Below are 15,623 nucleotides of genomic sequence, written 5' to 3'. Positions count from 1 at the left end.
TTTTCCAAAACTCGGGAGTGAGCTACGCTCAGCAAGAGACAACTATAACTAAAGTTTGTATACATTTGAAAGAACATATCTTATGGAGTAATAGTCTACACATGAGTTAATAGGTGTCTAAACATTATGTTGAATATGATATGAAACATACTTGCTTAAAACATGACATATGATTTCTTAACTTGAGAGAACATGAAACATTTGCATATGTTTAACTTTCATGTCATAATGTACACATCCGTCCCGGAGTACCAAATTGTACTGATCAGGTATATATCATTCTGCCTTAAAAACCGTCTTTGCTCAAAGAGCCACATCTTGGTACTCCGTCATCAACAATCACAAGTTATGTAGCATGAATATGATAAGATGCTTTCATATGATATGCTAAGAAATGCATAGGTTGATGACCTTTTGGACCTTTCACACTAAGTAACAGTTGCATAACATTTCACACTAAGTAACAGTTGCATAACATTAAGTAACAATTGTATGAAATGTATCACTAATTACCCTTGCATGACATTAAAGGAACAATTGCATAAAATTGAACATAAATCACCTTGTATGAAATTTAAACACTTAAAAACATAGCATAAGAGTTTTGAACAATAAATGCGTACTTTCTTTAGCAAATAGAGTCATTTACCCTCAAGCATTCCTTTGCAATAATTCCCGCACAATTTCCTTACTACTTTTCTTATCTCAACCTAAAGGAAAACAAGAGATTTAAATCTCTAAGACTTTATTTAACTCAACAAAATGTTCAATTTTTATTTAATTTAATTATGATTTTCGGATTTAATTTAAAAATAGCAAATATAGAAACCTAAAAAGTCATCCAATTTTATCCTAAATCCTTCTAAAACATTCTCTTTCTTTTACTATAAATAAATTCTTATTATTTTGGAATTAATCATAACATAATGAAGAAAATTATTTTTCTTTCTCAAAATTTCAATTTCTTATATTTAGAGACCTCTCTAAATCATTTGAAACACCTTTAGTGAACATGCCATACTAGAATCCCTAAGTTTGTGAAAACCCTAAGCTTTCCCTAATTTTTAAACTCAAAATTCTTTAAGAAAACTTTGGCATTTTTTACCAAAATCCTTTCATCATTTCTTCTAACAATCCCTATAAAATAAAGCATAAAACAAAAAACCCTAATTTCGGATTTAATATTTTTCTTTAAAAAAAATTGACATGAATGGTAGGAAAACATAGATCAAGTCAAATCCTAAAGATTTCCTAAAGAAATCTCAAAAATTATCAAACCCTAGAATTTTTCTATACACAAAATCTCATGAAATCTTTCATATAATTGAAGAAACACTTACCCCAAGGCTTTCCCCACGTTTTTCCTAAGGATTCTCGCCGGAATCGCCGGCTTGGAAGGAGCTCCCGCCGATTCTCCCTCTCTCCCGTCGCCCTCTCTCTCGTTCGGCCAAAAAACGCACAAGGGACCGAATGTTTCGGTCCCTTAGGCGTGAAATGAGGTTTAAGGAAAATAATTTAGCATTTTACGCATGTGCCCTTATCTCTAAAGGTTTTCTTTTAATTCATGAAGGGAAAAATGGGTAGAAAAAGCCAAATTTTACTTAAACAAATTTTGGCGAATTTAACTCCAAAATCGTGCGAAATTTAATATAAGTTCTTTATACCGTTTCGCTCAAAATTTCGAGACGAATCTAATGAAATTTATTTCGCCAATTTCCGACGACATTGAAATTTCACTTAATCGATATGCGTGCGACGCACTCAATTGACGAATTTCGGGTTTTACATTCACGTACAATGAGCAAGGGGAGAACGACATCTTTCTCTCCCCCTTCTACGAGCTGGATTGGGGGTACGATGTCACAGCTGAATGCTACGTCAACCGTATCATGTATTGTTTTGCCGGGACCATTGAGCTTCAACGACCAAGAACCCCGTGGTCCCTCATTGGACGCTCCATGCCTCCTCCAACTCCGGCTACCTTCCCAACAACTACGTTCCTCGGCTCGTCCTTCCTAGTGGTCACTTCACTTCTAGTGTGGAAGATCTTCCTCCGCTCAGCCTAGATTCGTAGAGAGAGAGCCGATCCTCACGGTGAATGTCTTATTATTAACTATTCGATTTGTGTTATAAGCTTTTACATTACTTCGCCTTTGTATTGGATTGAGAGTGTCTTGGTTACTCTTCATGTATTTATTTTCCTAAGCAAGTGGAAAACCGCGAATTTTCATAACTTTGATTCGATGCATAACTTTATGATGGTTAACTTTTAATAAATTCTCTTGTTAATCTTTTTTTTTTAATTCCATGCATGTGTCACATCACTTCCCTATTGATTTCGTAAAGAAATTTGGAAGAAAAACTACATTTTTGAAAAAAACTCTAGATTCTTCCACTCAAAAAATCTTGAGATTGGGAAGAGGAAACAAGCTTCTGAGACATACATTTATCTTCCCTTGAGTTCCTCTTCGATTTTCACTAGTTTCTTCGCTAGAAAATCGTCTCCGGAATCGTGCCCGTCGCCCTTGCCCGACACCACACCCGCTCGTTCCTTCGTTTCTCTTGGCCGATCGTGAGAAATGAGGTATGAGGGGTTCGGTTGCTATAATAGGGAGAAAGGGGATTTGCCAAATTACACATATGCCCTCACTTAAACAAATCCGGCTTTTTATTTGCTTAGGGGTAGTTTTGGTATTTTTAAAATTCTAAATTTTATAATTCCCTAAATACACAAAATTAAATATAGGTTTTATATATCAAATCGATCAAAATTTTACGTAGAATTTTATAAAATTACTTTCGTCGAAATCCGTTAACTTCATTTTTTTTTCACTAAAGTCTCGTCGGGATGCATTGAAATGCGTACGACGACCTATGATCGTTGTTCTCGGGTTTTACAAGTTTATACTTTACATTCAACCAACTGCAAATTTTTAAATTTAATGGCTCTTACCAACCATGATTGATAAATAAATGGAAGCCACTATCAACGTCATTGGCCTTATCTGATTGTATCGGTAATTTCAATTTTCAAGAGAAATTCACAGACCAGCTCAGCCTGTTTTCTTCAATGCTGGAATGATTTTATTTTGTGTTCACCATTTTCTAATGAACGGAAGTACTGTTTCCTTGCAGAAATTAGATGAAGGTGCTGTGCATATTGTTTTCTCGAAGTGCCTTGACAATTATATCAAGTGGTGCGGCTATTTGCCTCTCCGTCCAGTTTGGAATAAGTAAGCATATTTAGAATGCAGCTTTTGTGTAAAATAAGCTTTATAACGATTTTAGCAATTTTCCATTTAACAATGTTATTCGTAGCTTGGAGTCAGGTGGCAAGGAAAAGAAGCTTCTTTATATTTGTTTGTATTTCTTGATTTGGGGAGAAGCTTCCAACATCCGTTTTCTTCCAGAATGCTTGTGTTACATATTTCATCACGTAAGTTGGTGTTCTGTGATTCTTTGACTGCATTTTTTTCTTGGGACGATTTAAAATTAATTTTATTTTAGCAGCACTTTTGACACACTATCCTTTGCATATAAGGTGACCACTTGCATCAATCCGATTTCACGGTTGATGATACCACATTAGAAACAATGATGCCTATTCTATATGTTGTTAATGACCTCAGTGAGTGTTATTTTGGTCTCAAGTTTTATCACTTCATTCCTTGCATTTTTTATCTATTTCATCTTGAAAACTTCTGGAAGTTGTTGAGATTTTGAACATTTTTGATACCACAAGAGTTTTATCTCTTCAGATCATCTTTGTTTAGAAAACGCTTAAAGGAATGATTCATTTATGTAGTAATATTTTTCACGGATAACTTTGGATTAAACGTGTGTATTGACCGCCAACCAAAATCCCTCACTTGCCACCAGCCGATTCTCCCACAAACCCCTCCAAAGCCACAAGCCTCCTTCAATTTATCCATATCAACCGCCGGCCATAAACCACTCCACCATCACCTCCTAGTCGGCCACCCCATCTCCTCCCATCCTTATATCCGCCGGCCACCCCCATCCTTTTTGTCCTCTTAATGATGATTTCAATCATCATTAATACTTACCAAAATTAGCCTACCTAATTTGGGGATAAGAATTAAATTTATTTGAAATTCAAATACTTTCCTAAAATTAACTAAGCTAAATTAGAAATGTTTCTAAATTTAAGTCTAATTTGATTTTAAATTAGATTTGATTTGATTACCCTTTTCATAATTTAAAATCATGATTTAGGAAGTTTTAAATTCCCTCCCAATTCCCCTCTCCCCATTAATTGCACCCATTTTATTCTTCCTCAGTCGCTGACCTCCCCCTCACTTCTCATTAGATCCCAAATTAAATTCCTATTAGTTATTTCCTTATTTAGCCTCTTGTTATTTGGAAAGAATTTGAATTCAAATTCAAAATAATTTGAATTTCAAAGGTTTTCTAATTAAACCAACTCTCATTTAGAAAATCCCTCAAATCTGAAATTAATTTTAGATTTAATTACTCCATCACATTTAATGCTATGGTCCACATACATTGTATGTGGACATTTCTCCTCCCTCCCCATATGGCCGGCCCCATCTCTCTCTTATTTTAATTATTTCCTTCTTTATCAAGGAATCCAATTAGGGGAATAATTAACCACCTTTTTATCCTTTCCTCCATCTTATTTGAATTTCAAATTCAAATCCCTTAATTAAGGGAAATCTGAAATTGAATTTTAGATATATATTTTTTTTAATATTACCCCCTCTTCGTTATACATCAAAAGTAGATCAATTTCAGCCATTTTTAGCATGTTTGATCTTAGGTGATTTTTTTTTTCTTCAAATTTGTTTAGATTTACTTTATTAAACTGAATTATTCTTTTCGATATGATTAGGTTAAAGCTCGACTGTTTTCATTGGTTGATGCATAATTTTGAATGGTTGATGCATAATTTTGAATAGGATTAAATTTAATTTTAAAATCTTTGCCTTATTTCTTGTTTTGCTTAATCTAATATCATAGTTATTCAGATTACTTCAATATGGGATATGGCATTAAACAATGGTTCTTTTTTGGTAATAGGATGATATAACATATCATCACCGATGCAAGCAACTAGAAAGAAAGAGCCAAGAGTGGAGAACACCAGGACTAGTAGAACATAACTCAATTAAAAAACTAGAATGCTAACATTCCAAACAAACACCAAAACAAACGAAAGCCAAACAAACAAAACAAAATTAAAAATAAAAACAACTTCCCTTAGAACAACTGACAAGCGGTTTCCTCACATGCAATGAAAAAGTAGGCAATATAAAAGAAGTGCATAAGGGCTTGTAAACTAAAGGTCCATCACAGCTATAATGTCCAACGTCCACCAAAACTCCTCCAACAAATGTTACCAAATCAGCCAACCAACACCTCCAATAGCTCAAGAAGAAAGATACAAGTGGAGTGGAACTTGCGGAGAAAAGAAAGATGTTAGAAGCCCAAGATGAAATAGTAGGGAGGAAGAGAGAAAATGGAACAAGCTTTCAAGCTTTTCCAAAGAAGAAACGCTCTGGTTTTTTAAGAGACTTTGCTCAAATAATCAACAACCTTTTATGCTTAAAAACACCTCAAATTTATAGGAGAAAGGGGTCAGCCAAACAACCAAACCACCTCCAACCGAACCAATCAGGTAAAGGGAAATGGAATGCCAGTAGGCGGTCCAATAGCAGCACCAGAAAAGCCACACAGGGAACCAGAAAGGGCAACCACGGGAGACAAGAACGGACACCACAGGGAATCAGAACAGACAACCAAAAGGGGGAAGGAATCAGCCATAGGAAGAAGAACCAAGAGGGGAAAAACCGAAGGGCCACAGAGATGGGGAAAGGGCAAGAATCCACTCCACATAATGAGCTAAAAAGTGGGATAACTTTTCATATTAACGAGCTAAAACAACAGCTCAAGCATTAATGAACTAGAACAAAGCAGCTCCCAAAAACACAGCCCAAAACCGATCAGCCAAGCTGATGTGAAACAATCCCATACGAAAATGATTTTCTTAATGAAAGTTTGCACGCTTAGATTTAGAGGCAATAATAGGCAAGATCTTATGCGGAATTGAACGATAAGATAAATATTAAAAGGCACTTAGCTTAGGTTAAAGCACATGAATAAAAGTTAAGTTCAAAAGACAGCCAACTTAATCCGACATTGCATACATGAATCGTTCCAACAATAAATTCCAAAACTAACAATAAGATTAGTCTATGAAAGGTCCCTCACACAACTCTTCTAATTACTAGGTTTTAGCGGAGAAGAATTAATGTGATCGTCATGAATCTACTACCACAATTGAGAAGTTCGAAGATAAAAGAGCCGGGGGAAGAGTTTACCCAAAAACGAGAGCTTACGAAGCTTCCCGTTTGATCACCAAGGTACTGGATGAAGAACAACTAACAATGTCAAAGCTGGGAGACATTCAGGAAGGTGATCCTTGACTTCTTGGACAGCAGGGCCAAGAAGATAGCCACTAAATCGACTGGACAACAACTGGAGATGCGTAGGCAGCAGCAATTGTTGGTGGAAAACCCCTTTTTGTCTTCCAAATACTCCCAACAGCAGTTTGACAGCAAATTAACACAATGGGACAGCAGTTTGTCCTGTCAAGTGAGGCTTATGCAGCCATCCGGGCTTACTGGAGAAGGCAGAACATTACTCTTAGGCTGCTGTATTTCACGGCCACATCCAAGAATTATATTGACATAAAATCAGATTTCTGGAATTGAAGGGAGGAGTTGGGTGGAGATCTCAAGCCAATTCCAGGGAAGTGCTCGGGTAGGAGAAAGGACTTGAGAAAAATTTCAGTTTTTCTGAAACTGAATTTTAGTGAAGAGACATGAGGGGAAATAATTTGAAAATCAAATTGATTTCCAAAGGAGGGGGGCCAGCGGATAATGAGGGGTTATGGGACTTAATGGGAGGCCATTAATGTAATTGGAGAGAGAAACAAAACAAGGGGAGAGGGAGTTTGAAATTGAAATTATTTTCAGTTTTAGTGTAATTGGAGGGAAAACTTTTTTGGACTTAATTAGGATTTCAAATAAGATGAAGAGTTAATTGCATAATTAATGGGGAGTCCAAATAGGGGTGGCCGGCGGCATGGCTAGAGGGAGAGTGGGCTAGGAGAGAGGGAGGGGGTTTCCAAACAAGGATAATGACTAGGAAAATTTTAAATAAATCCAAATTAATTTAATTTATAATTTGAATTCATTCGAAAAATTTCCATAAATGGAATTTCCAAATTTGGATAGAATTTGAATTTTCAAATTCAAATTCCAAGGAAGGCTAGGGGAGGGAGGCCAGGGGGAAAAATGGCGGCGAGGGGGGAGGCCGGTGGCAAGGTGGCCGGCGGGTGGAGCTAGGGTGAAGATGCTAGTGGAGGTTTCGGCTTCTTCCACTCTTGACTTGGCTCGCGGTAGTCAATGGAGGAGTGGAGGAGAAGAAGAATGTGCATGAAGAGGGGAGAAAGGAGATAACCAAAATATACGAGAAAGATAGAGATAACTAATGAACTCACACAGAGATCGTAAGAACCGCGAACCTCGGACTCTTCCAAAGATTGACGGGTATTGCGAATTGCCCTCCTCGGGCTTCTCCTCTCATGAACTCACTAAGAGATCACGTGAACTCACTAAGAGATCAACAAGAACATAAAACTTTTCATTATCAATAATCATCATCCCTTTCCAAGAGGAAGGGGAGGGCTTAAATAGCCCAATACATGAGGGAAAATAAAAGACACAATTGCCCCTAGGGTAAACATAAAACAAAGCCCTCAAGTAAGGGTAGAAATGGAAAAGTACAAATAACAAATAAAATACATGAAAATAAATAGACACGATCGTAGCCGTTGATCTTCGATGTCCTCATCATTCTCCCCAGGTGGGAGAAAAACTCGACTCCATCGAGTTGATGTCTCGAAAACTTCTCGTGCATATGGGTTTATCTGTTGTAGCTCCTCGCACTCTGACCACATATCCTCTGACTTTGGTTCACCTCTTAACCTAGTCCAGTATCTTCTTCGTCCACCCTCTTTTGTGGAAATAATATCATCACTAGGAATCATGTCAACCTTCTCCGCTATAGGAATTTTGGGAGTGGAGGTAGGCTTTGGGGTTCTCACAAGGTGGGGTCGCACAAGGCTTAATTTGAAGTGGATTTGGGGGTTTAATTCCGGACCTTCAAAGTCTACTAAATCTTTTATGTTAGAAAAGGAATAAATGTTAAATTCTGCGAGCAGATCCACCACGCAAGCGTTGTTATTGATTTTATTGACTATTCTAAATGATTTGCACTTCTATCATGTAATTTCCTGGACGAATCCGCACCATTACTGAGTTACCAACTTTAATAGATTTAAATTATCGTTTAGAGTCAGCATAAAGTTTATACTTATTATTGCTCTATTCAGTTAGGCGTGCAATTTTCTTAAGAAAGTCATGTAAATGTAATGTAAATGTGACATGTGCTATGCGGATTCATATGTCTCAAGACTCAACAAGATGAACATGAGGTGGTGCAAGAGACTTGACATGCAAGATGAATGATATATGAATTCACACGCAAATTTTAAACAAAGAAAACTTCAGAAGACAACAGACTACAAAACATACACAACAACATACTAACTCACACGAACACATAGCTAGAAAAAGTGGACAAGTCATAAAAAAGCGGTTTTAAAGTGTTCGGCCTAAGGGAACTGGGGTAGGGGGAGAAATGAAAACACTCTTAGCTACCAGGGCACTTCTATAGGTAGTTTCAGTTAGGGTCGACAGCAGTCTCCTAGTGGGGGTAGTGTAATCGAACAAATTCATCCAACTAGGATAGAAGTGGTCCTTATCCTGGTAGAACTTACTCAGAGGCTTATCCATTGTTGTGGTTGATTTGCCTCCAATACCACCTTTTATGACAAATCTAAATTAGCTTCTTACTCGGTCACAAAAGTTAAGTCTAGTTTTACTGATTTAAAAGCTGGAACTCTGACATCTATGCTGTTCTCAACCCCAATATCTACTTATTCATCAATAATCATGAGAATAGCTACCATTTTAGGCTTGCTATCTTGGGCTGTTGGTTCGTTTCGTCTAAAGTACAAGTTCGTCCAATTAATAGCCTTATTGAATTTGGGATTGTGTTGCTATGTGATTTTGTTGGACTGATCGGTTGAGCTTCTTTTAGAAAAATGGTGTAATTGATAACATTGTGTGAAATTATACAATAAGAGGTGCGACTCAATGTTTATTATATATTTTTGATATGAGGCGTATACTTCATGGGGGCTTTGATGAGGCGTGTGCATTCTCATGGGTGAGACTTGTCTCAAGTCTATTGGGAAGATTGCGGAGCATTTAGTGATAAAAGTTGTTACTGACAATGCTAGTTCTTACAAGGTGACATAAAATAAGTTGGAGCATATAACGCATATGTATTGACTCTACATGTGGCATATGTCATAAATTTAATTTAAAAAAAAATTGGAGAGTTTTATCTCCTTCAGCAAAACAAAAAAATATTAATAAGTTCATCTAAAATCATAGTTGGGTTTTGATTTTGACGAGTCTTTTTTCTCCTTAGAAAGAACTCATACAACTTGTTACAGTTAGATTTGTTATGACTTATTTCTTCCCGCAAAGCATCTTGGAAGGGAGGCAACTTTTGGAGGCTATATTTACTCAACACAATGGTTAAACTGTGCGTGGGCTAAGAAAGCCAAAGACAAAGACGAGAAAAAAATTATTTTGAATTGTTGGTTTTGATTAAGTGTGAGTTGTGCTATAATAACAATTAAACCTCTGATTCAAATTTTAAGAATTATTGATGCAGAGAAAAAGCCAGGTACAAGTTTCTTTTATACTGCAATGGATGAAACTAAGAGCTGATATCACATCACTTGGGAGGAGAGGGATTTGATTACATGGACATTTGGAAATTAATTGATGTTGATTGGGAGCTCTATCTTCATCGTTATTTGCATGATACGTGATATTATCTTAATTGTCAATTCCAATATGCTGGGATCATGTGATCCAAATTTATTTGTATCACTGTTTGTACAGATTGATAGTTGACTTAATTGAGAGGGCAAATGCTTTTCTTCAATTTACTCCATTTAGAAATAAGGAAAGAATTTGTGGGCTACAACAAGCCAAAGACAAAGTTAACGCCCCAACAAATTTGTATGTTATTTAGTTTTTTTCTTTCAGATTTATAATATGGAGATAACACTATGGAATTACAACTATCTTCTATCAAAGTATTGTATCTTACATGCTTTTATATGTGTGTGTGGAATTGTGTTATTAAATTCATACTAAAAGAGAAATCTTTTAACTATCTTAAGGATGAATTTCGTTGTCTACATTGTATGGCTTAGGGTAAATGAACCTAGCGTTCGACAAGCAACTCTTGGCTCGGCTTGATTATAGCTCCTTTGTGATCACTTGATTAAGTAATCCAAGAAATTTGAATAATTCTGCTCAACGCGCTATTTGATCGAAGAAGTTTCACTGGATTGTCTATCTCACTGATAATGAAGAAGGCTTTCATGCTTTTCTTTCACAATCTTCAACAGACCTTGTTGAAAGCCGCGTGATCCCCCAACTCCTCTCAAATTCTGAGATGAAATAGAAATTGAGCTATTTTGTGCCTATCACTTAGAACTAGGCATTGAAATGAGAAGATTGGATTTGATTGCCTACCTATCCCGACCTTTTCTCAACTGGGGCCGTCAATTATGTAAAGCCCGTCGGGTAGACAAAAAGTTCAAAAGCGAATGAACGGAGTCCCTCTGGTTGAAATGGTTTGGATGCAGATGAGGGAGAGGCTGTGGATCTGTCCCTTCAAATAACATTCTTCTATTCTGAAAAAGGCTATATAGAGTATTTTATGTGGACATCAGCACGAAGATTTGGCGCATCTATCACAGGAGGCGTCGTAAATCGACGGCTCTAATTTAAATTGTCATTTATGAGTTATTTTATGAATTTTAGCTCTTATTTTATGTTATTTCCTGTTTTACCCCTAGGTTAGTTTATTTGAGTGTTGTGGCCCAAGGGGCAATTTTGTAATTTTGATTTTTCTCATGTTGTGGCCTATATATAGGGCATTAAACTATTGTAATAGAGAGGAAGAATTGATATTAAAAATTTGTGTCCACACTTGTGTTCTTGTGAGAGAGCGTTAGTGAAATTTCTATGGAGAGGAAGCGGAGTTTCACCACCCGCAGGATGGGTCAGGGCTCGTGATTTGAAGTCCCTTGGAGAAGGGCAAAGCATCACCCGCCAGTCTTCGGAAGAGTCCGAGGCTCGCGGTTCTTATCTTCAATCTTTCATTTTTATCTTTGTTTTTATTTTATTTCTTTTATTGTTTCCCTTAGTCGTATTCATCTTGTCATCTTTCCTCTTGCCCGCTCAACCCCTTGGCCAAACCTCCATACCAAGCTCCACAAATTTTCCCCATAGCCGGCGGTCACCTTCCCCCATTAGCTCCTCCACTGCCGGCCACCCTTGTTTGTCTCCATGAATGAGGAGTCAATGTCATCTTAAAGCTTACCTAAAGAGTTCAAATAATTTAGGAAATTATTTTCATCCATTGAAATTCGAATTTTAATTTCCTAAATTAGAAAGCTATTTTAGGAAAGTATTGAATCTCATTCATGATGTAATTCAAATTTAATGTGGGTGATTTAATTTTGGGCGGTTTTCAAAATTCAAATCCAACTAATTTGAATTCGAAATATTTCCTAATTTTGTTGTTCTATTTTAGGAAAGTATTCGAATGACATCATTTTGAATATTTTATTCATTGGGATTTAAATTGAAACTTTCTTCCTAAATTAGATTTCATAAATTTGGTAACTATTATTTGAATTCATTCAAATCAATTTGAATTTCAAATAGTTACTTAATTTATAGGTTTCATTTTAGGAAACTTTTAAATTAATTCTTATTTAAATTTTAAATCAAGAGAGGATCTATTATTTCTTTTCAATCTTGATTTATTAATTAAGTAAGCATTAATGGCCCCAATAATTTCTCCTAGCTCATGTATGCCTCCGGCCCCACCTTCAAATAAATCCTAGAGATTTATTTCTTAATCCCATAACCACATTTTAGAAAGAATTCAATACCCCCTCATCTAAATCTGGCCGAAATCCTTATTGCTGTAATCACCACTCAAATCTTTTCTAAACACCTCCTTTTACTTTGGGAATTAAATTCCATCATAACTCACTGCTGGTTGAATTATCCCAAGATCCTTGCATTGATTTTCTCCACGAAATCCTGCCCACAATTCCTCCCGCAAAGAGTCTTCCACGTACTAGTGCTGCAGCCAAGGATTTCCCACTCCTACTCCCACGTCTCCAGCAATAATCTGAAATTCTACTCAGATTTCAATCCCAAAGCTGAAATCTGCTGTCCAGTAGTTTCGGCTGGATTCTTTTTTGCTGTAGCAACATCAAAGAAGCCTGAAGCCTCTCTCTCTCACGGCCAAGCCTTGCTGGAATATAGGCTGAAGTTCCTCTTCCATTTCTTTCTTCCCAACACTGTCGGCTTGAACTCTTTTCTGATTTCTGAGAGAAAATCTGAAATACTTCATATTTCTTGAAGGAAAATTCTGAGAGCAATTCTTGAAAAATCTGAAATATTTTAGATTCCTTTAAAGAAATTTTCAGCTTTTGTGGAAGGACTTGGAATTTTGGAGAAGAGATCCTCTCCCTTGCAAAGCCCTCCTAACCGTTCTACATCAGTATTGCTTTCAACCGACAGCAACTGGGTCTCCCCATCTCTCCTCTTCTTTTAGTCGAGTGGCCTAACTGCTCCTCAACTTTCCGAGTTTCGGCCCGAGCTGTATGAGGCAGAAACTACGCAGGGTTTGGAGGTTGAGCCTTACCCCAGCAATAATCGTGTCAATCATTGCCTTTGGGTCCCGAACTCCATATGGGGAAGGAGCGTTGTTGTTTACCTGGTCCCGATCATTTACATGGACCCACTTTTCATTCCATTTGTGTTATTTGTCTTCTTTCTAAACTGTCCCCAACAATCGATTGGCTCATGATTGAGTATGACGAATCACTTCTTGCCGACCTATTGCCAATACTATATGTGGATGAAGAATAAGATTTTCTAGTTTACCATGTTTCCAGAAAAAAAGATATATATTTTTTTCCATTCGAGAAACAATGAGTACGACTGGAGTAGCTATAAATGCAAATCTATTTACAGATTTATAGTTTAAATCCCGTGAAAAAGCTTAATACGAAGCTCGATAAGAAGCTCGCTAAGAAACAAAATTCTTGTTTAATAAAGAGATCACAACTAAGCTCGTTAAGAAAATAGATTAGTTTTTGATATGGGCACGATTAAGTGTCCTTATAAAAATGATAAACAATAGAATATGAATATTTATATTTATTTTAATTTAATAATATGATAATCATTAATTAATAAATTTTAAAAGAAAAGAAATATTATAGTACATATTAATTAAAATAAATCATAAATATCTATTAAATTAGTTTGATATATAATTTAATTACAACTATTTTTATTCATTAATATTTATTTATTTGATATATTTTTGCATAATTTTTAGTTTTATTACAATAAATGATTCTTATTTAATAATTTCTTTTTCATTTTTTATGCAATAATGTTTTATTAAAATAAATTTATTTATGTTTTTGGATTGTTTGTTTAAAGTATTTATTAACAACTTGTTTATGAGGATAATCATTTTTTTTTTGAGCTTGAATCCAGCGTCGAGGTGCGGATGTTGAAGGAAAAAGGGAGGAATTTCATTGCCGAGGTGCTGAATTCGAAAGAGTTCAGCGTCAAGGGGCTGATTTTGAAGGAAGAAGGAAGGAGCTTCACCGTCGAGGTGCTGAATTTGAAGGAATTCAGCGTTGAGGTGATAATTTTGAAGGGAGAATAGGAGAATATGAAGAAGGGTTCGGGTATAATCGCCGGAGGGAAGATCGTGACAGTTGAGGAGCACCTCATCTTCGAGGGATGGGAGGTTATGGAGGATTCAGGGGACACGGGGGAGACCCACGGGTGAGGAAGCTGAAGATGCCCGTCTTTGAGGGCGAAGACGGCCATGACTGGATCTACAAGGTGGAGCGTTACTTCGCAGTCAACTGGCTGACAGAGGAAGAGAAGCTGACGGCGGCGGGATTGTGTTTGTAAGGAAAAGCCTTAGCATGATATCAGTGGTGTGACAAGAGGAGCCCATCCGGAGCTGGAGAGAGTTCAAAGATTGCTTATTGGAGCGTTTCCGAGCCGATGGGGAAGGAGACTTCTATGAGCAATTCTTTGCCTTGACTCAGGAGCGGACTGTGGCAGATTACCGGGACAAGTTTGAGTACTTGGCTAGTAGATTAGATCACATTTCGTAGTCCACCCTAGAAGGGAACTTCATGAAGGGGCTTAAACCTGAGATACGAACATCGGTCAGAGTGCTGGAGGCGAGGAACCTAGGGAAGGCTATGGAGCTTGCACAGTTGGTGGAAGATCATAAGAAATCAGAAAAAGGGGCTCGAGGAAACTATTCGGGGAGATCATATGGGACGACGACCGCTCTTCTAGCACCCAAGCGGTATGCATCAAGCAACATTAATGAGACCACCAGGGAGAAGCCAGTAGGAGGGAGTGGGGAAAATTTCAAGAGGCTGACAGAGAAGGAAATGCAGGATAAAAGGACAAAGGGGTTGTGCTTCAGATGTGATGAGAATTACATGCCAGGGCATAAGTGCAAGGATCGAACTCTTCAAGTTTTTCTTGTCTGTGAAGAAAAGGAAGACGAGGAGGGAGGTGGGAGCAGATTTGAAGAGGAGGGGAAGCTGCACCTGGATGTGGCAGAAGTCTCTCTGAACTCTGTAGTGGGATTCACTCCGAGTCACACTATGAAAGTGAAAGGAGAGATAGCTGACCGTGAGGTGGTGGTGCTAATTGATAGTGGGGCTACCCACAATTTCATTTTTACTCAGGTCGTCAACCAACTGGGAGTGAAATTTGTGGACATTGATTGTTATGGGGTGATGATGGGTACAGGGAAGGTGGAGAAAGGTCAGAGAATCTGTAAAGTAGTGGTGTTGACCATCCAGGGGATTCAAGTAAGGGAGGACTTTCTCCCACTAGAATTAGGAAGCATTGATGTCATCCTGGGGATGAAGTGGTTGCAAATCTTAGGGGAAACCAAGGACAATTGGGGAGCACTCACGATGGAATTAATGGTGGATGGGAGAAGGGTGGTCATAAGGGGAGAGGCAGGGCTATCCAAAGCCATCACATCACTTAAGACCATGGTTAGGGACATACAAGAGGTGGGGGAAGATTATCTGGTGGGACTACACAGATTGGATGCAATTAGATTGGAAGAGGGAGGGGATGTTTCTCTGTCCGTGCAGCCCTTGATTCAACAATACAGTAAGGATTTTCAGTCACATCAAGGATGGCCACCTCCATCGGAACACGAGCTGATGAAGACATCGAAGATCAACGGCTACGATCGTGTCTATTTATTTTGATGTATTTGATTTGTTATTTGTACTTTTCCTTTTCTACCCTCACTTGAGGGCTTTTTCTGATTAA

The 15,623-nt window shown here is 37.4% G+C and overlaps 1 protein-coding gene across 1 annotated transcript in view; it reads left to right on the top strand.

The window, feature by feature from the left end:
* Positions 1-15,623, top strand: part of LOC110106746 (callose synthase 9) — a 189,230-nt gene that overhangs the window by 29,385 nt on the left and 144,222 nt on the right. The window contains exons 9-10 of the mRNA XM_028699978.1: positions 3,136-3,233; positions 3,319-3,436. Coding sequence (XP_028555811.1) covers positions 3,136-3,233; positions 3,319-3,436 — 216 coding nt within the window. The remainder of the gene's footprint in view (positions 1-3,135; positions 3,234-3,318; positions 3,437-15,623) is intronic.

Source organism: Dendrobium catenatum, unplaced genomic scaffold, assembly GCF_001605985.2.
Source record: "Dendrobium catenatum unplaced genomic scaffold, ASM160598v2 fragScaff_scaffold_1417, whole genome shotgun sequence".
NCBI lineage: Eukaryota > Viridiplantae > Streptophyta > Magnoliopsida > Asparagales > Orchidaceae > Dendrobium > Dendrobium catenatum.
This window is presented reverse-complemented; position numbering and strand designations above follow the sequence as displayed.